This window comes from Thamnophis sirtalis, unplaced genomic scaffold (assembly GCF_051295495.1).
Source record: "Thamnophis sirtalis isolate CommonGarterSnake01/CBP01778 unplaced genomic scaffold, rThaSir2_p1.2 scaffold_5, whole genome shotgun sequence".
Taxonomy (NCBI): domain Eukaryota; kingdom Metazoa; phylum Chordata; class Lepidosauria; order Squamata; family Natricidae; genus Thamnophis; species Thamnophis sirtalis.
Window position 1 is genome coordinate 129883841 of NW_028261385.1, and position 26397 is coordinate 129910237.

The 26397-nt window shown below is 39.6% G+C and overlaps 1 protein-coding gene across 1 annotated transcript in view; it reads left to right on the forward strand.

Moving 5' to 3' along the window:
- FERMT1 (FERM domain containing kindlin 1) overlaps positions 1-26397 on the forward strand; it is a 47677-nt gene that overhangs the window by 1666 nt on the left and 19614 nt on the right. The window contains exons 2-9 of the mRNA XM_087716878.1: positions 2830-2984; positions 4755-4988; positions 12705-12851; positions 15828-16041; positions 17045-17147; positions 19309-19416; positions 24337-24468; positions 26120-26169. Coding sequence (XP_087573004.1) covers positions 2834-2984; positions 4755-4988; positions 12705-12851; positions 15828-16041; positions 17045-17147; positions 19309-19416; positions 24337-24468; positions 26120-26169 — 1139 coding nt within the window. The 5' untranslated portion in view covers positions 2830-2833. The remainder of the gene's footprint in view (positions 1-2829; positions 2985-4754; positions 4989-12704; positions 12852-15827; positions 16042-17044; positions 17148-19308; positions 19417-24336; positions 24469-26119; positions 26170-26397) is intronic.

Consider the following 26397-nt stretch of genomic DNA (forward strand, 5'->3'; position numbering starts at 1 on the left):
AGTTGAGAAAGAAAAAGAACCAATGAAGATTTGTACAGTATGCACAAAGGAGGGGGGGCACCAAGCTTTGTCAGTGCTTAGGGCACCGGTGAGCCTTAATATACCATTGGTCCTGGGGACATTGGGCCAGAGTTACTTCCTTTTTTTTTTTCTGGTCACACTGCGTTTGACTTAGGTACAGTTAAGAAGAGACTGGACTTGTATGAAATGGTATAGGATCTCCTGCTTGAGTAGAGGGCTGGACTAGAAGACATTCAAGGTCCCTTCCAGCTCTATTCTGATCTAAATAACCGAGAGCTTTTCTCAGAGTGTTGAACTCGCCATTATTCAAGTTGCTGGAGGTTTTGAAAGGGTGATGGAATATGGGGTTAGCGGTATCTAGAATTGTGTTTCTCTACCTTCCTAGCTTGGAGATGTTTGAACTTCAACTCCCAGAATCCCCTTGCCAACATTGCTGGCAGGCAAATTCTGGGAGTTGAAGTCCAAACACTTCTAAAATGAACAATGCAGATTACAACTTGCTTGGGGGGGGGGGGGTGTTTCCATAATTCTCAGAGGGGCAAACTAAATAAAACAAAAAAATTATTAGAATCTTCCTAAATAGGATATTGTGGAAGAAGATTTTACTAATTTAAATCTTTGAATGCCGTGGCTTCACAGAACAGTAGAAAAGCTCTTGAAATAATATAAAATTGGGTCCCTGCAATCTTAAAGTGAGGTTGCTCTTCAAGAAGATTTTTTAAAAAATTAGGGTTTCTGGCATGGTAGTTCTTTATTTAGATGATGATGGTGAAGAAGAAGAAGAATATGTTCTATTCCATTAATTCTGTACAGTTCTATGCGTTAATCAGTTTATTATAATACAATCCACAAACATGATTGTGAACGTGCATTTTTAGAAAAAGATGCTGGAAGAGTGATAACCAAGAAGGAGGTGATATTCTGTTGGGATCTAATGCGTCAGCTGAAGTTTAATGAGAAATAAAACACATATGGCTAGTCCTCTACTTACAACCACAGTTGTTCCCAAACTTTTTGTTGCTAAGCAAGGCATTTGTTAAGTGAGTTTTGTCCCATTTTATGAGCTTTTATTTATGCCAGTTGCCAAGCACCTGAATTTTGATCACATGCTGCAACAAGTTAGAAAACTAGTCATTTCAGTGCCTTTGTCATTTCAAACAGTCACTAAATGAATGGTTGTAAGTTGAGGGTTACCTGTATATTGACTATGATGTACAGAAGTACTTTTAAATGTTTTTATTGGGGATGCAACACATCACTTAGATGTTAAAAACAAATGCAGCAAATTTATGACTGATTGCTTTTGTGGTTTCCAAACTAGCTGGTTTGAAACTTTGTACAGTACCACAAGTGCACAGATATTATCCTCAGTCCTTAAAAGGCACCACACATTTTCCAACATGGTTAAGAGGCTGCTATTCACAATTCAAGAAAAAAAAACTGTAAGCTGGAGATATTATCAAGCTGAAAAAATATTCCTTAACAATGATCCTCCTATGAAATTTAGCCCCTGCAGTCAAGCAGAGTAAAACAACTGTTAGGAGTTGTTAAGGGATGTCTGAAAAGACCGCAAATTGTTAGTTACTTAATAGGCTGTTGTGTGTTTTACTGCCAGACAGTGGGAGGAATGCTTGTGGAATCTTCTGCCTCGGGTGCCAAAATAACATCACCAGCCTTGGGTGGTGTGTCTCCACAATCTGTCTGTGCATGCTTGTGCACATGTCATGTCCACCCCAGGGAGCAAACATTCTAGAACTGGCCTCTTAGGAGATCAGATTAGATTTCCAGGAGCTGATTCATCACATCAAAAGTGATCTGAGGAACCTGTTGTTGTTTTTTCTGCCAGTTAGGGTCTTTAGCCAGGTTAAATTTTATTTATTTATTTATTCATTCATTCATCAAATTTATATAGCTGCCTCTCACATAATGACACAGTGACTCTAAGCAGGTACAACAAAGCTAACAATATATAGAAAACATTTATTATTATAATACTTTATTCGTTAAACATGGAACTCAGTCAACTGAACATTCAAAAATGCATCACAAATACCATTGACTGGTGCTAATGGTTGATACGGGTTGCTGTCAGTCTTAGGTATCAACCAAGTATCTTCTTAAAATATATGATGTTCCTTTTTAAAACAGTTTTTTGCAGTTCCACTGGTGTTATTGCAGGAAGCTGCAATTTCTCGATATCTTATAAAATTCTTGGACATGGTACCAAGTGCCCTGATGATAATGGGTATCACTGTTACATGCTTCATCCATAATTGTTAGTTTCGATGGCCAAGTCACGGTATTTCATTATTTTTTCCAGTTCTTTTTCTTCGACTCTGGCATCTTCTGCTACCACGATGTCAATAAATAGTACATTTCTATTTTTGACAACTATGATATCTGGCGTCAACAACAAAGCTAACAACATATAGAAAACATTTATTATTAGTATTAGTGTTATATTATTATTACTATCTTTTATTCATTAAACATGAAACTCAGTCAACTGAGATAATAATCATTATGTAGGATGTGGATTATAATTATTATCTAGGATTATTATCTATTACCTAGGATGCTGGCAGCAACCTGTATCAACCATCATCAGTCAATGATATTTGTGATGCATTTTTAAATATACACATACATATACATATACATATACATATACATATACATATACATATACATACATACATACATACATACATACATACATACATACATACATATATATATATATATATATATATATATATATATTCCTTCTTTTTAATATTTTAAACAAATGTTGGAATTCTCCAACAGGACTATGATTTCTTTAAATGAATATGGTTCCAATTCCTGGGAGCTCAAAATCAGAGTCGATCATCATAATGGAGAAGAACAAAAAGAGACTCCTGTTCAAGTATCGGGGGAGCTTCATGTCGGAGGGTTGATGCTCAGACTTGTGGAAAAAATTGGTGAGTATAGTGTTTTTAAAGGACAAAAGAATTAAGGCAACCTGAAGCAACCCCAAAACAAATAACGTTTTATATACTTTATTCATTTTAGGGTTGCTTCAGGTTGCCTGAGTATGTGTGTGTCTGTGTGTGTCTATGTTTCTGTGTGTGTATAAGCAACTCATTCTATATTGTATATACAAGTGAATTAGAGCCTCCAAAATAATATACATATTTTTGGGTGTGTGAACCAATGTCCCTAATAGCAAATAGCAAAAGTTCTGCTTTTCCATTCAGTATTTATTTATTTATTTTTCACATTTTTGAACCACTCACCTCCCTCAGAAGGGAAGGGAGATACTAGGAGGACATCATGAGCTACTGACACTGGGCTTCTAGTGAAGAAGCTTTCTAAGAAAATCTTAAAGCTGTGCAGGTTTCTGCATGACAGATCACTTACACAGCTGCCCATTTGCTGCACACTTGTTTCAAGCTGTTATGTCTGCCACCATACCAGAAACATCTGGAGGGAACAACCCACACAGCATATGTGGGAGTGGTGGAGAGGTCATAACAAGCAGGGACTGATTTACAAGGCCAGTACCACATATTAAGTCAGATTTTAGTATTTATATATAGCAGGCATTGAATTAAGGCCATCAGTAGGTAGAATGAAAAGCTAGAATAGAAATTATTGTTTGCATATTTTATATTGTTTCTGTTTATTTGGAATATGTTATAAAATAATAAAACACAAGAAAGAAATGGCAAATGTTAAGCTCAGGATGATTATGTGTCACCAGGTCAGTGTTGACTCTTAACAACCACATTTTCTGAAGAATTCTCTGTCCCTAACCCCCAATCTTCCTGTCTTTGAACTATACCCATCACCACTGTACTACTTAAACTCAAGAGGTACCCCAAAGTCACTTAATCCATCAGATGAAGTCAGTAAATTATAGATATGGCTCTAATATTTGCTAGGTTTCATTTAGAACTCCAATGTAGGCCTAAGTTCGTTCTTCACCCACTTTTCCCAATAACCACCCATGAGGTAAGTTGAGCTGAGAGAAAGTGACTTGCCCAGGGAACACTGGATACAGAAAATAAGTTCTGTCTTATGAGCCCATTTGCTTTCTCTGACTTTTTAAAGCCTAGATAGCTTACAAATGGTTCTAATGGGATACATGTCAGGTATAACCACGTCAGTGGTGAGTTTCAAAACTTGTTCAAACCTACTCTGTGGGTGTGGCCTCCTTTGTGGGAGTGGCTTGCTGCCCATGTGACTGGATGGGAGTGGCTTGCCGCCCATGTGACCGGATATGAAGATGCCGACGACACTTGTCAGAACCACCTTAAATTACCTGACACACAGCACTGGCATGCATAAGAATATGATGTAAACTTGTTTTTTAAAAGGCATCTTTGGTTTGCGTGAAAACAACTTCAACACACACAATGTTCTGATTGCACCACAAACGCAGTAGTCATCCTTACCTTTCACAGAGGCACTGAGTTTTATAAATATGAGTATGATAGTGTAGAATAATCATATACAAGGACCAGTGGTGGGTTTCAAAAAATTGTGGAACCTCTTCTGTAAGTGTGGCCTGCTTTCCGGGTCCACTGGTGGAACATCTTCAAACCGGTTCGGTAGATTTGATGAACCGGTTCTACTGAATAGGTACGAACTGGTAGGAACCCACCTCTGAACCACGTCCTCAGCTTGGTGGCATTTGTGGTATCCTTTTCAAAGTTCCTGCTTTACATTGTTTTCTTTTTTCTTTTTAGGGATATCCCAAGATTGGTCCGACTATGCCCTTTGGTGGGAACAGAAGAAATGCTGGCTCCTGAAAACTCATTGGACTCTAGATAAATATGGAGTGCAAGCTGATGCCATACTCTTCTTCACCCCTCAGCACAAAAATCTGCGCCTTTGTTTACCAAGCATGAAGATTGTGAGACTGAATGTTAGCTTCTCTTCTGTGGTATTCAGGGTTGTTGGGGACATCTGCAAGAGCCTTGGTAAGTGGCGTTCACATGTTCTGCCCTGATGTGCTTCCAGCAGATGTTGTAAGGGATGTCCACATGTCTGTCTTGGGAAACTTCCACTTTATGTCTGAATTCTCGTGGAGCACTGTTTCCAACAGTAACATGCATAACAGGGTGATTTGATGAACGCTGTCCATTTAATACAGGTGAATTTTTCAATGAACAAATAAGAATATTAGTAATAAGGATAGTCGGTTTCTTTGTTACTTTCATAATTATTCCCTAGTACTTCCCTAAGTATGAGAGCCAGTTTGTTGTAATGGTTAAGAGGGCTGTTGTAATGGTTAAGGCACAAGGCTAGAAACTGGGAGACTGTAAATTCTACTTCCACCTTGGGCATGAAGCTAGCTGGATGACCTTGGGCCAATCTCTCTCTCTCTCAGTCCTAAGAAGGAGACAATGGCAAACCATTTCTGAAAAACCTTGCCAAAAAAAACTTCAGAAACTTGTCCAGGTAATTGCTGGGAGTCGACACTGATTTGAAGACACTCTTTAAGTTAATCCAAAATTAATTTATTCATATTCAGAGTGATGGCTAACACCATCCATCATGTTCATCCATTCCAAGCTTATCAATCACATCCCTTTCAGAGGCAGCCTACAGAATAGCAGCCCCGATGAGATATGAAGACATAGCACTTCTCTCTCTTTGGAACATCAGCCTTCTAGTTTATGAGAGAATAGATTTTGTTCAATAATCGCAATCTACGTTTTCTCATATAACACTGAGTCACTTATTTGGAACATTTCTTTTTCCATTACTTCGTTTTTGTAGCAGGTCCAAAATATAACTTGTTGCCTGCTTGATGTGAAGATCAAGGTTCCCATCTACTCCTACCTATACAAGCCAAACAAGCTCTGATTGAATTTTGCTTCAACACTGGCATCTTCCCACACTGAGTGGCTGGATGCAAAAGAGAAGAGGGCTCTTTAATTTTTAACATTTCACTGCAAGTACGGTACCTTGCCATGCAAATTATAGTAGTTGGTGGCTAGGGCATTTCCATACCATGAGCATTTGGACACAGCCTCTCTGCTTCTTTTAAGCCTTTTATCTATGGAATTCTCTCCTGGAATTCTAAGACTGTGTAACCAGATCCTCACACCTGAAAGTTAACCAGGTTAAGGAAAGCACAATTGGCTGTGTATTACCAGTTCAAGATTCTAAAGTTTGCATAGTTTGATTTATAATTCTAAAATCTATTGAAAGTAAAGGGAAAACGAGAGCACAGTGTAGGCTGTGCAAGGCAGTAATTTGAATTTTAAAGGCAGTTTAGCTCAGTCCTTCAGGTTCATTGACAGCCTGGGGAATTATTGTAATTGTTTTGTTGTGATTTTTTTTTTAAGGGTTTCAGTTCAGCAGATTTGAGAGAAATACCATTGAATTCTGCATTCTCTTAAATATAAAGAAAATGGGATCTTGACTCAATAAGACCAATGCCCAATTAAGTTTGTTCCTACAAGTGTAATGACCAATGAAAAAAAGTATTTGGAGCTGATTTTACCCAAAGCAAATCACTCACTTTATTCTGAGGAATTTCTGCAGAGCTGCCCATTACTGCTTATTGTTTTCACCCACTCAAGAGGAACATCAATTACATGTTTTTAAAAAAGCAGAACAAGATGTGTCTACACATAACTCAGGATGAAGGGGAGGCAGGATAGGACTTGCAGTGCAAAGAGCCATTCCTACTATGTATGAGAATTTTATCGGTTAGAGGAATCATCATTCAGGAGGGGAAGTAATACAAGATCTTTGATCAGGAAAACATCTATCTAGACATCTAGATTACCTGAGGCTTTATACTGCGTGCTTCAAAGTTCCCCAAATCACATGGTATTATTCAATGGCAAAGCATCAAAACAGCCACAACTCCCTGTCCATGTTCGGCGGAAACCTTAAAAAACCCCAAAATGTGTTTAAAACTCCTGAGGATAGATAATTTCACAAGGTCAGGCTGCTGATTTCTAATGGGACATCAGATAGTCTGTTTGTAGTCTTCGGTTCCTGTAATGTAACAACAGCATTTATTTTGTTTGTTTGTGCTCTCAAGTGTCATTCTAAACTTAGAATGAAAGGGACAGAAAGTATATTATAGATCAGTGGTGTCAAACTCGCGGCATCACGCCATTACGTGACATATCGCTGCTTTTTTCCCTTTTGCTAAAATGGGGTGGGCGGGGCCAGCATGTGACACAACCGGCTCATGGGCCGCGAATTTTACACCCCTGTTATAGATCATCTAGTTAGGGATCCCCAAACTCTTCACCTCATCAACCCCATCATGAAGTTTCAGATTATTCACCAATCCCCCCCAAGACACCTTAAAAATGAATTAAAATGCTACTTAAACTAATAATAATAATAATAAAAACAACAACAATAGCAGCAAGAGCAAAAATGGACCTTTAAGGGCGAATACTGACCCTAAGAACTCTGATCTAGTCTAAACCTTGCCAAGCAAGGAATCCTGGACTGAGACAAGACTCCCATCTCCACACTTCCTTCCCATCTTTAATCATATTTGTGTTAATATTTATTGTTTTGATATTTTAATATTTCATTTTGGTTTTGCCCAGTTGTAAGCCTCCTAGAGTCACCCCTTGATGAGAAAGGCAGCATACAAATGTAATAAATAAGTAAAATCCTCAATTGCAATATACCGGATAGACCATCAGCATCAAACATCTCCAGCAAAACAGAATTCTACAATCTTCCTTGTGCATTTGATATTAGGTGAATTTTTTAAAGTCATGACCTCTGTTGGTTCATCTTGATAAATAAAACAGATAAAAATAAGTTACGGTTCTATGCATACATCTATTTTTATTTACAGCTAAAGAGCAGGAAAGTTCTAAAATAAATGCAGTGGATTTATCACACTACTTTCATACTAATTTCCAGGTTTGAAGGTCCTTGAACTCAATAGTTTGTTGAATATTGCTGTTTTAAAGCTATGCAGTTGTGCACAAGCATAACTTTGGTTTATTATTGTTCACCTCCCCAGTGATATGCTACATTTTCTGCAGATGGAATGTATCACCTCAAGCCATGTTAACAGCTGTGCAATTCGCAATATAAATTCCTAGCACATTTCTGTAAACACACCACAATTACAATGATTAAAGCCTCAGGTATTGCTCAACCAGGAATTTATCTCTAAAATATTTCTCACCACAAATAAGACTTGTATCAGCCTGCAGAAAAGGGTTGTAGGTGTATGTAGATGAGTAGATATTATGGGTATATGACTGTAGTGACAAGATAAAATATTGTAGAAAATAAATGCACTAGAAGTCTCTCATAGCACAGGTACTAGTCACTGATTCATTTGTTAACTCAGAGAAAATCAAGCAGACTCTCTCATAGATATATCATGTTTTTTCTTCACCCATGCTTTTATAACTGCAAATAACACCTGTGTGAATTGTATTATTCCTTAACAGGAGATGGTCTGCTAAGAGTCATTCAGCTATCACTCTTTTAGATGAAAATGGTGAGGTAGGTAAAGTTAGGGATCTGTATAGAACAGGGAGGAATAATTTTGATGATGTTTCTTTGTGAATTGACTAGAAGAATGGAATATTGCTGAATTTTCACAAGCACACTGTAGGAGACATGATTAAATGAATTCTTCTGGTTTTTTCATAAGCCAAGGACATTGTTTGATGGAGATTTAGCAAAATAGAATTGCCTTTTTTTTTCTAGACAGAAAGAATAGGAATTATGAGGCAACAGATCTGGAAGTTCCCAGCCACACCAGAGAGGCAGGTGGATAACTGAGTAGATGTTTGACTGGTTAGATTGAGAAGATACACTGCATAATAGGTTTTTACAATGAAGTTCCACCTTGCCAGCTCTCAAGAGGTCTCATAATCGCTTACTACCTATAAGTCAGATGACAACCATTAAACTTTCTTAAAGCATAAATGGTATAGTTCAGTGTTTTTCAACCTTTTTTGTGCAAAGGCACACTTTTTTCATGAAAAAAATCACGAGGCACACCACCATTAGAAAATGTTAAAAAAATTTAACTCTGTGCCTATATTGACTATATATAAAGTGTTTTTCCCACGGCACACCTTACACTATGTCACGGCACACTAGTGTGCCACGGCACAGTGGTTGAAAAACACTGGTATAGTTAACATGAAAAAAGCAGCTGCAGTTGCCTTCCCATTTAAAACCTCTCTCAACTCCCCAAAAGTCTGCTATGCCCTTTTGCTATTTTAAGTCTGGAGGAATCTGAGCTCATATTACAGTGGAAAAGAAATATGATGAACTAGAGCTTCATATCATGACCATTTTTACCCTAAAATAGTTCTCCCCAACTTGGTACACCTTCCAGATAGATTGGCCTTCAAGTTCCTGGATCTTGAGACAGTCAATCTCTAAACCAGTGGTAGTCAACCTGGTACCTACCACCCACTAGTGGGCGTTCCAGCTTTCATGGTGGGCGGTAGGGGTTTGCTGTAACTCTGCTTTATAAATTTTATAAAGTAAAGTTACTTCCCTACTTTATAAATCACCATTACTGTGGAACCGGTGGACAGTTAGAAAATTTTACTACTAACAGATACAAAAGTGGGTGGTAGGTATAAAAAGGTTGACTACCCCTGTTCTAAACTCTATAATGCTACTTCTGTCAATCTTAGATGGTTTAAGTGAAGGTTGTAGAGGCAAGCGTCTCTTTTATCTACTACTTACTTGTAGATTATCCTGGAGCTGTTGGCAAAGTATGTTTAATTAGTGGCTATTTACTAAAGTATTGTAAAAGTAAAATATCTTTTTTGAGTTGAGTGCAAATTTGGCGTTTGTGGGCACTTTTTTTCCATAATCATACAAGTGATTGATCCCTACCTTTTTTATGATGTGTTTTGTAAAACAGCCTGCTGTTTCTCCAGTTTTCCATCCAAGTGTGTCCAATTCCTCTTAGCTTATTGAAATCATCCAAGGTCATCAGCTAGTGCTTCTATCTTATCTAAATAAGAGTTTCAAGTCAGTTTTAGGTCACTAATGTACTGAGAGTGCTGTGTGGTGGAGATTAAGACTTGATCATCTCACATCTTCTTTCTGCTGCTTTTATCTGTTGGGCTAGCTAGATGGAACCCGTTTTCCTCTCAGAAGCCCTTGGAAGCAAATGCCTTGAAAGCAGAAGCAGCAGAGAACTACTCTGTTTGATAGGTGTGGAATATGCTTTTCCTCTAAACAATGACTGCAGTTAAAGAGTGAAAGAAGGGCAAGTTTCCGGGAGTCCAAGACCAGCCATTTCTAACTTCAATAGAACTCTTTCAGGGAAGGTCACCTCTAGACTATTTGTTTGATTCTCGTCAAACCTGGTGTTTGAATTAGAGCAGCTTGCTTCCATTGTAACATATCACTAGATAAGCGGATTAACTTTAAGAATTGGTTCCTGGTTATCTTGCTTTTCCCTCCCTGCTCTTTCCCCCCCACTCTTGCTGTAAAGTCTTCTTACATTGATAGATTGTAGGACAGAAGTTTTCTTCTTTTATTCATTGCCTACTTTCTAGCTGGAAAGTGGTGTTTAAATGCTTTCACAGAATAAAGTTAAAGCAAAAGCAGATGCACTTCCAGTAACCACTAATGTTTTATTTGCCTACTCCATAATCCTGTTTCTCTGCTTCTTGTCTTAGCCGATTTTGTGAAACAAAATACTTCAATGGAAGTAATATTCTTCTCGGTTCCATTTATTAGAAATTAACCCCACAGCTGATTTCAAAAGTACCGAAATTCCTATGGTGGTGAAGGATGTTTGCCTAGCACTGTTTTGCGAAATAATTATTATGGTTGGTCAAGCAGCCACATGTTTAGACTGGTTTAGCATTTTTGCCCATCTAGCAAGTCCTTTTCAAGGGCCTGAGAGAGGCAGATTTATTAATATTAATATTGCAGAATGTAAATGGTTCCAAGTAAATCTAATTTTTGCCATTGATTGATGATGATTTTGTCAGTGCCAATGTTGGTGGTGGTGGTATTATTATTATAATAAACTTTTATTCATTAAACATGAAACTCAGTCAACTGAATATTTAAAAATGTATCACAAATATCATTGACTGGAACTGATGGTTGATACGGGATAATGCCAGCCTCCTAGGTATCAACCAAGTATCTTCTTAAAACGTACATTGTTCGAGTAGCAAGTTTTTGCAGTTCCGCTAGTGTTATTGCAGGAAGCTACAATTTCTTGATGTATTTTGTAAACTTCTTGGACATGGTACCAAATGCCCCAATGACAATGGGTATCACTGTCACATGTTTCATCCATAATCACGTAGTTTCAGTTTATTATTTTTGCTGTTAGTTGCGAAGTCATGTCCGACCCATCGCAACCCCATGGAGAACGTTCCTCCAGGCCTTCCTGTCCTCTACCATCCTCTGGAGTCCATTTAAGCTCACGCCTACAGCTTTGGTGACTCCATCCAGTCACCTCATTCTCTGTTATCTCCTTCTTCTTTTGCCCTCAATCTTTCCCAGCATTATTATTATTATCTCTTTTATTCATTAAACATGAAACTCAGTTAACTGGACATTTAAAATGTATCACCAATACCATTGACTGGTGCTAATGGTTGACACAGGTTGCTGCCAGTGTCCTAGGTTATCAACCAAGTATCTTCTTAGAATATACGATGTTCGGAGTAGCGCAGTTTTTTGCCGTTCCACTGGTGTTATTGCAGGAAGCTGCAATATTATTATTAATATTATTGTGCCACTTAAGGACTCTGGGTGGCTCACAAAATTAAAAGAGCAGTCTCAATCTCCCTCTGCAAAGACACCAGTCTTCACAGTTCTTCTAAACAGCAGCGTAGAGGGGAAGCAACCAGATCTCAGGGACAACCTTGTTATACTTCTGAGTTCCTAAGAGATGACGTTGTTTAATCAAAGGAAGCCAGAGTGGGCTAATCCTCCAAGATAGAATTAGATGGGCAGATGTTATGAAGGATATGAGAACCAGGCCTATATCATGAAGGGCTTTATGGGTAATCAGCACCTTGAATTGCACCCAGAAGCAAATCCCCACCCCAACTAACATCAATAGGCCCTGGAGAAAGAAGGGAACCATCTTAAAATGGTTTTCCCAACCCACAACTCTTGGTGCCAACTCACAAGGATGCCATGGGCAAGTTTACTGAAAGCCATTGACAAAACAAGAAGCACTAGGATGGATGCACCATCGCCATCCTGACACAGTTGACTAAGGCTGCCTCAGTACTAAATCCTGATCTGAAACCCAACTGAAATTGGCCTTCATAATCTGTTTCCTTTAGGGTGTCAACTCACAAAGCATTTGCATTGTTGCTATGGTGAGGAAAGGGGTGAAGGCTCATGAGTTAATTAGGGCATCTTTCGGAAACCTGACATAGGGTTCTCCTCAGTTGTAGATCAACCCCATTTTCAACAAATTTCCCCAAAAAGAGAAGGTTGGAGATTGATGGTAGTCATCAAAAGCCATTGGATCCAAAGATCCACATCACCTTCACTTTCAAAGCAGGAGAAACTCATTTTTTCAGAGAGACCAATAACCGTGGTATGGGCCCAAAACATGGCTCATCTTGTAACCTGTCCAGGAGGGCAAAAGAACACAGTGTCAAATCGATGGAGTCTCTTGGATGATAGAACCCACTGGTCTTTCTAGCCTGTTGATATTTTCAATTGTGTTGCAGGTATTAGACGATCAGAAGAACTGTCTCTGCTGAGGCCAACCAATGAGATAAAAAAGAAAAAGAGAAAAGACAAAGAGAAGGACAAAGAACCTGTCATAGAAGATATTTTAAACCTGCACAATTCTCCAGTGAGTTTTGGATTGCCAGGTAACAGTGCAGTACACAATACTGATTCTACTTATTTATTGGCTGCCTTCTCTAGACATTGAAGTTTGAAAAGTAAGAACAAAAGGCCATGTAATTAATAGGTTAAAGAAACCTTTGAGCTTGTTACTCTATAAGCTGGTTTTTAACATTGGCTATGCTGACTCAAAATGATAGGGATTATTGGGGGCCTCTGGATTGGAAATCCTGCCATCAGGAAAGAAGAAGTATTCAATTCAATTACACATTTTTAGGAATAAGAATTAAGTTTTGACAATGACATGCAAGGATACCTTTTGTAGACAAGGAAAGTGAAACAGTTCTTCATCGGTTACAGCTTTTGAAAAAGACTTGGTGTTCGAGGGAAATACCAGTTAAAACCACACCAACTCCTGCTGTAAATGTAATTTTCTTTCTGCATTGCTGGCAGGCACACCTTATGTGACCTGCAAAAATCCAGAAGGTCACTAGCTGGCAGGAAGTCTTTGCTTCCATCTAATGGCTCTCTGGGTATTTGGATGGAGCTCATTGGTATGTATGCTTAAACTCCATGACTTATTCTGCATTAGGAGTGTCCAACCTTGACAACTTTAAGATTTGTGGACTTCAACTGGCTGACGTGACTGGCTGGGGAATTCTGGGAGTTGACGTCCAGAAGTCTTAAAGTTGACACGGTTGGACACCCCTGTTCTGCATTGTGAGATTTAATCATTATTCTCTTTGTGTGCCAATTTGGAAGCATTCTCCCTTTTTTTTTCTAAAGAAAGACTTGAAAGAACCTGAGCGCCATGCAATTCAAGTCTGGCACAGTACCATCTAACCAATTATGGTTAGTGATACTTACATATTAGGAAAAATGCAGTTATGTTTTTATAGTACTAGGATATTAAAGAAAGAGATACTTTGAATTATAACAATGGCATAGTATTCCAAACCAAAATGCATCTGAAAACTAAAAGTACATTTAACTATATTTTTTTTTGAACAAGCACAATTATCTAGATTGCTGGAATTTAGTTTTCTATTGAAAGCTGCCTGCAAAACTATTAAATAGAGTCCCAAAGAGTTTTTCCCAAAGAAATAAAGGTTTGTTTTAGAAAAGAAAGGTTTATTTTAGAAAAAGAAAGTTTATATTGGAAAATCATCTCCTTTGACATTCAGTGATGTTATAAACCAGTGGTTCCCAAAGTGGGTGGTACTGCCCCCTGGGGGGCGGTGGGATGACTTGGGCAGTACCACCCACTTTGGGGCGCTAAGAGGCAAGGGGGGTAGCAGGGGGGGCACTAAGAGGCAAGGGGGTTGGCAGGCGGCAGAGAAGGAGCTGCGCTGAGCCTACAGCTTCAGTTGGCCAGCCTGCCATAAATGCCCCTTCTTCTTTGATCTACTCCAGTGGTTCCCAAACTTGGCAACTTTAAGACTTGTGGACTTCAACTCCCAGAATTCTCCAGCCAGCAGAGTAGAGCTGGCTGGAGAATTCTGGGAGTTGAAGTCCACAAGTCTTAAAGTTGCCAAGTTTGGAAACCACTGATCTACTCGATACTACCACTGCTGCTTCTCGCTGCTGCTACTGCTGTCCACCACGACAACTTAAGCAACAGCAGAATCAATCCTAACTACCTGCGGCCTCAACCACCACCCAGCAAAAGAGAGAGAGAGGGAGAGGGGAAAAACAACCGATCAGAGGAGGGAAGGGAATCGAAACAACTAAATCGGAAGACACAGAGCCGCTCCCACGTGGCGGCTAGGCACATGCCGCTCAGGCTTTTTTCCTCCCCCCTCTCCAGACCGAGTGCCACAGCTCAGAACATGCATGCTTCCTGAGCCCGCCACAAACATGGGCCACTCCCGTCCTCCCCCCTCCCCGTCCCGTCGAATGGTTGCTTCTGGCCTCTGCATACCATGCATTGCTCGGGGTAGCCAGTCAGTTGGTACACGCTCCGCCAATCCGTGGACTGTGCACCAAGGGCGGCAGTATCGTATTCCACAGGCAGGGAGTCCTCTTTTCTGTGGGTGTGCGAAGGACGATCCCAGGATCGGGAATCCACATATGTGCTTGTGGCAACTAAAATCCTGCAGCGACACAAAAAAGGGGGTGGTGGGTGGTGTTCCTTGGGTGGGAAGGGGGCAGCAGGGCAATGGCCAAAGGGAATTTTGACGTGGGCGGCGATGAAGCAAGTTTTGCATGAACTCCAGGGGCAAACTGGTAGGAAACTGGCTGCTCTTTTTAAGTGTCTTTTAAGACAAACCATCACCCAAAATTACTGGAAACTAGAGCCACGAGTTAATGCCACCAAAAACGCTCCTCTGATACCGTAATAGGAGAGGAGAGGAAAACAGTCCTGATGCTTTTAGAGCAGTGTCTCTCAACCTTGGCAACTTGAAGATGTCTGGACTTCAACTCCCAGAATTCTCCAGCGAGTATTCCCTAGCTGGGGAATTCTGGGAGTTGAAGTCCAGACATCTACAAGTTGCCAAGGCTGGGAAACATTGCACTCTGCTAAGTGACTTAAAACCAGACATTGGGAAACTGGTATCACATCATCAAGCCCATCCATCACATTAAGAATTTACTGAACAGTGAAGTAGTTACTAAATTTTACTGAGTTTGCTAAGTTACTAGTTGCTAAGGTTCTTGATAAATGACTATCAGACTTTGAAAACCTAGTATCACTGGATCATGTTCAACAATTTTGTTGAATTAACATTAACTAAAAAGGGTTTTAAATTGGATTTTGAATAAATGTGCAATTAATTGTTATAGTTTTGAATTTTCCTGTTACAAACCACCCAGTCACATGATACCCCCAGCCACGCCCACCAAGCCACGCCCACAGAACCAGTAGTAAAAAATATTAAATTCCACCACTGGGTGGGGGGCACTGAGGATCAGTTTGGAGCACCAAGGGGGCGGTGGACTGAAAAAGTTTGGGAACCACTTTTATAAACTGATGGTTTTATTTTCTGTTCTCAATATTTCAGCCAGTCCTGGCTTATATAGCAAGACAATGACCCCGACTTATGATCCCATTACTGGTTCCCCTGTCCCTTCCACTGTTGCGTGGTTCAGTGACAGCCCATTGGCACAACAGAGCTGGAGCACCCTCGCTTTTAGCCATCCTAACTGTGCACCAGAGACACTTGCCAAGATGTATCAGCCTCGAACATTGGTCGACAAAGCCAAACTGAATGCTGGGTGAGGAACCTTTCTCTTCGAATATTAGTATTAGACCATTTTGACAAGCCAAGGGCAATGCTGACTGTGTGTGCTGTGTATCCATACACAAAGAGTTAATTAGGATAGCTGGCACTTTTATCCGAAACCTAAGCCAAAAAAGATCCTTCCCAAGTAATATAATTTAGAATTTTCATAGAAACAAGAACCTGATTTGGGTTGAACGAAAAGTAACACCTTGACATATACTGTTAGGAATAAAACAAGGCTCAAATTCCTCCTTGCACTTTTGATTGTTCATAACTGTATTCTCTCTTCTCAAACATATTTTTTCAAAGAACACATATTTTCCTCTTATATACATAGAATTTGTAATTTCTAAATATGTTCATTTGCTAAAATTGAAAAACTATACAGCTATCTTTACTTTTGCTAAATGTGTTATTAAGGCTAACATTTAAGGGACTATAGCAGTGATGGCTAACCTTTTCCAGATCAAGTGCGTATGTGCACGCCCAAACCCCCAAAATTCAATGTGTGCACAACCCCTGCATGCGCTACTCCCATGCATGCGCATGTGCCCCCCTGTGCATACCCCACCTCCTCCCATGTGCAGCAGAGACCTGAAGACCAGCTAGTCGGTGGGAGGCACGCGCACTTGCTCAGTAGAATTGAACTGGGGTGACAGCTCACATGCCCACAGAAAGGGCACTGAGTGTCACCTGTGGCACACGTGCCATAGGTTCGCCATCACAGGACTATAGGGTGATAAAAAGGGAGTTTGTTGAGACTAACACTGTCATGGGCAACAGCTAGTAATAAACAATGATAATAATAGGTGTTACGGTGTGTAGAAATAAATTTCAAGTTTCCTTACTATGACTATACTTACTAAACTCTATATTACTCTCTCTCTCTCTCTCTCTCACACACACACACACACACACACACACTTCTAATATCTTGTGCTTTGTTAGAACTCTGTGGCATTTATTCTCAGTGCTTGGTGTTCTTTTCATTTCAGATGGTTAGATTCATCTCGATCACTCATGGAACAAGATATCCAGGAGGACGATCAACTTCTACTCCGTTTTAAATACTATGATTTCTTTGATTTGAATGCAAAAGTAAGAAGCTCTTTAAGATTCCCAACATGACAATTAAAAAGCAAATGTAGGGATTTCATTTTGTAGTCACAACTGAATGTTGTCAAACCATAGCTTATCGATCAGAATACAGTAGTAATTATTATATCAGTTTTCTTTTAATGTAAGCAAAATAGCGCAATAGTTTTTGTTGAATATTCTTTTTCGTTTGACTTATCTATTTGATTTCGGGATTGAGCAACTCCAAGCTGGCTTGAGGTGGGTCACAATATTTAAAAATAATAATAAAACATACTGCTTTTGAAACACACTGTACATGCATCTCTCTATTCCCTTTTAAGGTAAGCAATATTATGCAGAGTGCAGATAAAGAGTAAGAAGTAGTGATACACTCTAGTTTTGCACCATCACACTTCACTAGACTTTTTCATTTCTCCCTGTCTTGCAAATTATCCTTGTTTTATCCTTGTGCACTTATCACTTCAAAAATTGCCTTTTGTTACGTAATCTTATCAATGTTATCAAGCAACTTTGTCTTTCTCTTCCCCTCAACCACTTCATTCTTCTTCTATATCAGAGGTCTTCAAACTTGGCAACTTTAAGACTTGTGGACTTCAACACCCCCCCCCCCCAATTCTCCAGCCAGCTCTTCTATATACTTCCTTTTGAGCTAATTCATTGTCTCTGTTTAACAAAACCATCTGAACTTATTTGTTTTATACTGTACTGTCATACCGTCAGTTTTTGTATTCAGCCTACATTTACGCATCCCCCATTCATTCTTCATTCTATCGTTTCTTGTACTACTAAATATTCCTGAAATACTCCATTCCTACTGTATTCAACGTGCTTTTGTTTCTCTGGACAGACCACGACTCATTTCCATATTCCATTTAAGTGGGTAGAAGCATGTTCTTACACCCATTTTCATTTTTTTTAATAAGGATTTATTTATCCCAACAGCTTACTGTATTAATGTCCCCAAGCAAGCAAAATGTCTCTTAACATCATTACAAATATCTATTATATACTTAGTCATAAAAGTCCATTACACAAAAAAGTGGTCATATATATTCTTGTTTAATTTCTTGCTCAATATTAGACGATCTTGAAAGCATTTACTCTCATATGTATTTTACTTCCATTGCATACATCAAACTCTTACCAAATTTAACAGCCAACCTTCAATTCTATATCTATGCAAAACATGCCCAAATTCATGCATATATCTTAGCATATGTTTTGCTTAAATGAAAAGCTCTGGTCAAAATACCCTGCATAAAAATACAGTGAATTCTCTTTTAGTTTTTAACCTTAATTCTTGTTATTTTTTTATTTGTATAATAATGGCATTCTTCTAATCATCTGCCATTGCTACTTTCTTCAGACATTAAGCAAATTACATAGCTACTCCCTGAGCAAACTATATGTAGATTTTAACACTTCTTCAGTAGTCGATCTATACCGGTAGACTTTTTATTTTTCAACATTATCATTTCCCCTTTATCGGTTTTTCTTGGGCATTCATATGGATAGCATCTAGTTCTACCCTTGAACATATCAATATAATCCCTCCTACAGCTGTCTAAAATAGTGCATATCTATTTCTCCTTATAAAGCCATTAAACCTTCCCCCCAAATCTGATCCTGGCACCACTCATTTTTGTAGTGCAGCTATTGACATACAGTGTAAAATGTGGCGCAGCTCTCTAGTTAACTAAAGTTGCCCCCTCTTCGTCATCACGACTGAATGCCATCAAGTTTGCAACCACACACAACCTCATCCTTCAGGTCTTCCAGTGGTGTGTTCTTCTTTAGCAATAGCAGTTAGACTTATATACCGCTTCATAGAGCTTTCAGCCCTCTCTAAGCGGTTTACAGAGTCAGCATATTGCCCCCAACAACAATCCGGGTCCTCATTTTACCCACCTCGGAAGGATGGAAGGCTGAGTCAACCCTGAGCCGGTGAGATTTGAACAGCCGAACTGCAGAACTGCAGTCAGCTGAAGTAGCCTGCAGTGCTGCATTTAACCACTGTGCCACCTCGGCTTTGCTGTAACAGAGTACAAAATGTTCCAAAGGACTGTACTGTATATCTGGAGGTAGTTAGTCTGCTTAACTCTTGGACCCATGGCAAAGTCTGCTTATTTCTAATGCAACCTGATATTGCTTCTCTTGGCAGTATGATGCAGTACGGATCCACCAGCTATATGAGCAAGCCCGCTGGGCTATTCTGCTGGAAGAAATAGACTGCACCGAAGAAGAAACCTTCATTTTTGCTGCATTGCAGGCATGTACTTGATCTTGTTACAAAACCAGTTTTTTCTGTTTGAAGCAGACTCCTGCCAGAACACAAAGACCCAGGGAGCGGGACTTGGATTGGTTGTTCCAAGTGAGGCCTTTCCCCCACCTTTCTTCAAAAGTGATAAACTAGTTTGCTATTTCATATTCTGTTTACACATATGTCAATGATTAACAGAGGGTATTTGATGAGGCGGCTAATTCTTCAAGTGTTGTAGAGCAAATATTGAATTGTGTTGCCTCCCAAATACAAAACATAGATTGATCATGATACAATCCCATTTCCAAATGATGAGAAAATATCATTAATCCCCAAAGTGTTAGATGTTGAGTTTTGAGTTTGATAAGAGTTCTTCCTCATATTGGGTGTTAAACAAACAGAAGGCCCTTTTGTGCATTTATTAACCAGTTTAGTTGTTATTGGTTCAGAAATTAGTTCTTCGAATATAAACCCAAACAATAATTAAATGACTGCAATTCTCTGTATGTCTAATTGGACAACAGCTACAAGGAATTGAATGGGATTTTATACTCCAAAGGAGTTTATGGGATTATCCCCTAAAGGTACCAGCACAAACTTCATTTTCATTTAGTATGCAAGGCAAACTTCTATAGGGAAGGAATTATTTGGATGAATTGCTAAAACTCACATATTTATGGAGTAGAATGACCTTGTTTACTCTTTGAAATATTACTTCCTTGCTCTTTTATCTCTGTTCTCTTTACTTTTCTTAATTTCTATTTATTAAGACGTTTTTCGTGGAATTAAATATAAATCAAAAGAAGGAAATAACAAAGTACAAAAAACAGAAAAGAGAAAAGTTAAAGTTAAGAAATACGACTTCTGAAATTTTCAACAGATAATTACAAACATATTGTTCTTCCTTCCTCTTAAATTTTATACGTTCCTTCAGACCCTCACTTAATCCATGTCTTTCTTACTCTTCAAACTCATACAATATCATTTAATTTCTTCTTTCAGCAAAAAAAATCCCCAGATCCCTATTTTGTATTTTTCAATTCCATTGTCTCTTTATCCATATTAAACCTCTTTTAATTGTGCATATAAAAACCATCAAAAATATTATTCTTATGGTTTTTAAATCTACTGAAGATGATTGTTCTGTTGACCACTTTAATTTTTCCATCCTCTTATATTAATACATTTTGAAATATTAATCGTTTTGCTCTATCTGCTGTTTCTCATCTATAGAATGCTTCCTGTGCCAATGACAAAAAAGATTATCTTTCAGTAGTTCCTGGGCTACTTCATACTCTCAATTTGGCACTTCTCATATGATGTTTGTTAACATCCATATGAACTTTATCATACCATTAAAAACCCTTGCCAACTAAACTTCTGGCTATGCTCTTCCAATTCTTTCTTTTATTTCTCAGAAGAACTCATTCTTTCATGCAAACCAAACAACAAACTGCAAAATACAATTTAAACTCCTAGCTCTCTGACTTTTGCATCCTGAAAAAAATTGTATTTAGCCTTTGATTTTTTGCCTTGCCATACAAATCTAAATAAATCTATTTATCCTTCTGTAAAAGGTACATCATTTGTCAAAACTAGTATGAAATAAAAGAATCATTCTAGATTATTCATTTTTATCATCAAAATGCTTCCAATGATAATTTCAATTTTCCCATCAATAGAAAATTCCTTCAGCTTTTCCATTAATATATCTAATCTTCCCAAGGGATTTTCATCTATTAAAACCAAATTGTTTGCAAATGACCTTAATTTATATCTTTTTAATACTCTCACCCCAATTATTCTCTCATCCTGTCTTATATCACATTCCAGTGATGAAAATGAGCCACATTGTCTTGTTCTTTTTTGTATCTCATAAGTTTACGTTAATTCACCATTGTCTGTAATTTGTGCTGCTTGTGATATTAAGATAGTATATATATAACCTGTTGAATAAAGTTATTTCCAAAATCCATTCTTCCAAAATTTTAAACATAATAATCTAATTCAAATTAGCAAATGCTTTCCTCTGCATCAAAAAATATCAACACAGCTTGTTTTTCATCGGTCTAGTATATTATAACTGTTTCTGTCCCTTAGCTGATTTTGAGACAGAAAACCACATTGATTTTCATGTCTAAAGTCCTGCAACTTTACTAGTTCAATGATGCCATAATAAATAAGTTAGAATTACTGTTCAGTAAAGAAATTGGTTGATGATTTTTTTGGTAAAGTAGCACCCTGATACAACCTTCGGAAAAAATGACAAATTCTTAGCTGGAAAAGGGAATACCAGTAAGTTGGAAAGGACTTTTTTTTCCTTTAAAGATCTATCTTCCTGCTATGTATTGTAGATACCGTATTTTCACCCATATAACCCGCCCACGCAAATAACCCGCACACGCATATAACCCGCGGGTTTTCCGGATCGTGTAAAATATTTCCCGTATACCCCGCCCACGCATATAACCCGCCCACGCATATAACCCGCCCACGCATATAACCCGCGACGAGTAAAAGAGAAGGGAAACAGCTGAGATGGGGGGGGGGAAGAAACGGAGAAAGAAGCCTGCGCACGCTGGGGAAGAGGAAAGGAACGGAGGAGAAGGAAACAGCTGAGATCGGGGTGGGGGAAGAAACGGAGAAAGAAGCCTGCGCACGCTGGGGAAGAGGAAAGGAACGGAGGAGAAGGAAACAGCTGAGATCGGGGTGGGGGAAGAAACGGAGAAAGAAGCAAGCCTCCGATCGTGTAAGCCTCCGATCGTGTAAAATATTTTCCGTATACCCCGCCCACGCATATAACCCGCAGGGGGGCGCTGTGCATGTAAAAACCGCATATAACCCGCGGGTTATATGGGTGAAAATACGGTAAGTGTAATTGAATAGTTTATCCTGGTTATCTGCTGGAGCTGGAAAATACTCTCTCCTGATTGGCTGTTGCCAGATTAGTTCCTATAAAAGGATCCAGGTCAGCCAGGGAGTTTTTAAATTGCCTGACAGGCAGTATTGAATAAAGAGCTGTTAGAAGTTACTCTGATCTCACCTCAGGGGTGAAATGCTACCAGTTCGGACCGATTCACCCGAACCAGTAGTAAAAACAATGCTACTGGTATTTCTGACAATCAGCTGTGACATGCGATTTATATTAGCTAGAATCGTCGGATTTCCTGCTTTCTAGCTAATCTAAATCACGTGTCACAGTGGATCCCCCCCCCCCCGGCTGTTCTACTTGCCTTTGCAGACTCGGAAGGCTTCAAAATGTTCCTTTTTTAGCACTGCGCAGGCGCACCTCAGGCACGCATGTGTGCAAAGCACGCACTCAGTAGCTGACTCACCAAACTGGTAGCACACTTCGGAGGATTTCACCGCTGCCTCACCTCCATTCTTCACCCATAACTTAACGCTTCCTCTTGTAATCAATGAGAAAGCGATAAACTTCCTTCAGATAAACCTGTTCCTGTTCTGTCTATCCATCCTTTGCATGAATAAACAGCTGTAGAAATGAAGGTGGGGAGAGAGAGGAGGAAGAAAAAGTGAAGGTGAAAGAATGGATGAGATTAAGGAAACTCAAAACTAGAATGAGAACCCTGGAAAAATAATACAAACATTTGGCTGCAAAATCTCGGGGTTCTCTAGACCTATAAGTGGGATATAGGGTCCCCAGCAATGGGGGATTTCAATTTATTTTACTACCGATTTGCTCGTGCACATATGCGCGTGTGCTCAGAAGCGTCCAGGCGGGTGGGCAGAGCCTCACACCACCGCCACTACAGGTTTGCCTGATCTGGGGCGAACTGGCAGAAACCCACCTCTGGACACAGATTCTTAAAAGACAAAAAGAGGCCATATAATATAGATTGTTTCTGTTTCCGATGGATTGCCCCAGTGGTGGGATTCAAAACTTTTTACTACCGGTTCTGTGGGCGGGGCTTGATGGGCGTGGCAGCGGAAGGATACTGCAAAATCCCCATTCCCTCCTGATCAGCTGGGGCTTGGGAGGCAGAGAATAGATGGGGCGCGGCTACTCAGAGGTGGTATTTACCGGTTCTCCGAACTACTCAAAATTTCCGCTACTGGTTCTCCAGAATTGGTCAGAACTTGCGGAATACCACCTATGGATTGCCCCTTTCTCTTTTATGCATGGGGAACACAGTGCTTAGTAAAAGTACTAGAAGAATCAGTGCAAGAAGTCTTCCTTAGCAAACCTTAACTAAAACATCTTTTTGGGGAAGCTGAAAGAGCTGCTTTCGTAAGGATGATTTTGTCTGCTTCTCTTAGCAGCTACCATATACTATATAGAAAATGCAGCCTGGATTAAAACAAAGGCATTAGAGCGGTGGTGGCGCAATGGTTAGAATGCAGTACTGCAGGCTAATTCTGTTGACTGTCAACTGCCAGCAGTTTGATTCCCACCAGCTCAAGGTTGACTCCGCCTTCCGTCCTTCTGAGGTTGGTAAAGTGAGGACCCACATTGTTGAGCACAATAGGCTGACTGGGTAAACCATTTAGAGAGGACCGTAAAGCACTGTGAAGCGGTAAGTGCTATTGCTATCTTATTTGGTCTGTTTTAACTTTTTGTATGAATAGCTTTTAGCTTTCCGAGAGTATAATCAGTCAGGAATGATTTGATTTTGATAGACACGTCATTCAGCAGCCTGGAGTAAAATTAGGATTCAGAGTCTATTACTGAGATGCTGTAAATACCTAATACTGTAAAAAAAAAAAAGAAGATGAAGGATCAATTTGATGAAAACATAATTACTTCCATTGCCTTTTATACATGTGATGAATCAGAATGTACTAATCGAATGGAAAGGCTAAACAGATTTCATTGTAAAGATTTTACTATTAACTTCTCAGTTTGTTTCCTCTGTATGAAATCAACAAGCTTACCAGATACCATCCGGGTATCTTTTCCCTTGACTGCAGTACCATATCAGCAAGATGACCTTATCATCTGGATCCAAAGACTTCGCAGTTGAGAGTGAAACCGACGAAGTGGAAGCAGCGCTTTCCAATCTGGAAATAACCCTAGAAGGCGGAAGATCAGAGAGCCTATTGGTATGCCATTCCCTTCCTTTGGGCACGGAGTCAAGGTAACATTCAGGCGGCAGGGGTGGGCTTCAAAAATTTTAGCAAGGGGTTCTCTGCCTGGTTGCTGGGTTGGCGTAGCCATGGTGGGTGTGGCCTAGTCGGCCTCCTGCACCACAGCAGTGGGGGTGTTTTTGCCCTCTCCGAGCTCTGGAAGCGTTCCTCGAGCCTCTCAGAGGGTGAAAACGGCCTCCCCAGGCTCCGGAGGCACTCTGGAGGCCAGAAACAAACCCATTTCCGGCCTTCCCAAACTTCCAGTAGGCCATTTTTACCCTACCCGAACCTCCCTGCTCACCCTGCACTTACTGGCATCCAAATCGGGCCGTGTAGGGACTGCTGAGAGGAGAGGGGCATGCTGGGGGGGGCAGCCAGGAGTGGGATTTGGGGGTTCTCTGAACTGCACAGAATCTTAACTAGAGGTTCCCCCGAACCCCCAGCAGCCCACCCCTGATTTGGGGTGTAGGAAATTAGGCTGGGCTCACTTTATCAATGAGCATATTTCCCATTGTTTCCCCACTGTTTCCCCTGGTAGGCCCTTTGGAAGTTGATGAATTGCAGTATCCACTATCAATGCCTGATTGAGTTAAAAAGAATATGGGTTCACCATTATCTGGATATATGTACAGGTGGTCCTCAACAGTTCATTTAGTGACCATTCAAAGTTAACAAGACACTGAAAAAATGTGACTTATGACCGTTTTTCACAGTTACAACCTTTGCAGCATCCCCGTGATCATGTGATCAAAATTCAGATGCTTGGCAACTAGTTCATACTTATGACCGTTGCTGTGTTCCAAGGTCATGTGATAAATCTTTTGCGATCTTTTCATAAGCAAAGTCAGTGGGGAAGCCAGATTCACTTAACAACTGAGTTACTAACTTATCAACTGCAATGATTCACTTAACAACTGTGGCAAGGAATGTTGTGAAATGGGGCACAACTCATTTTATAAATGGGCTCGGTTGTGGTCGTAAGTCGAGGACTACCTGTACAATATCTCTTTAACCCAAGAGGAGGGGACCTAATTATGATATTATCACTCTTCTCTAATTCTGCTTTTCAGGTATTTTTAGTACAGGGTAGTTTGTGCCTATTTTCTGATTCACCTGAGATTTTAAGAGATACAAACTTTTTTTCAATATTGTATCATTTCAGGGGAACATAGCTTTTGGCTTTTTCCTATCTCCCAAATTTAGATTTTTGGGTTTGTTTTGGAAATAAACTTTTACATTTATCTGCAATGTGTTGCTGACTTGGACTTTAAGTGTGGGGGAAGCAAATAGCAAATTAGCAACTGTAACACACAACAACTATGCACTCATAATAGCAATAGCAGTAGACTTATATACCGCTTCATAGGGCTTTCAGCCCTCTCTAAGCGGTTTACAGAGAGTCAGCATATTGCCCCCAACAATCTGGGTCCTCATTTTACCCACCTCGGAAGGATGGAAGGCTGAGTCAACCCTGAGCCGGTGGGATTTGAACCGCTGAACTGCTGATCTAGCAGTAGCCTGCAGTGCTGCATTTAACCACTGCGCCACCTTGTGGAGCAATCATTGACATGCATTTGAAAGTATCTAGCTGTGCCTTGTTACTAGCATAATTTTTGGTTCTCTATAGGAGGATATCACAGACATTCCAAAGCTTGCTGATAACCTCAAACTATTTAGGTAAGGAAAAGGAGCGATGGTAACTACCCATATATTGTTCAATGTTGTCTACTTTAGCATATTTCGTTGTGTTTTTCATACACTGAATTTTGAAGGCAATCAATACCCCAAATCTCAAAATTCAATATGGTATCGTATCAGGATCGTTTCAGTTGAATTGGAAATTGATTTAATATGTCTATAAGCCATTCTTCATATAAGAACCACTCCCAGGGTGGTTCACAAAAT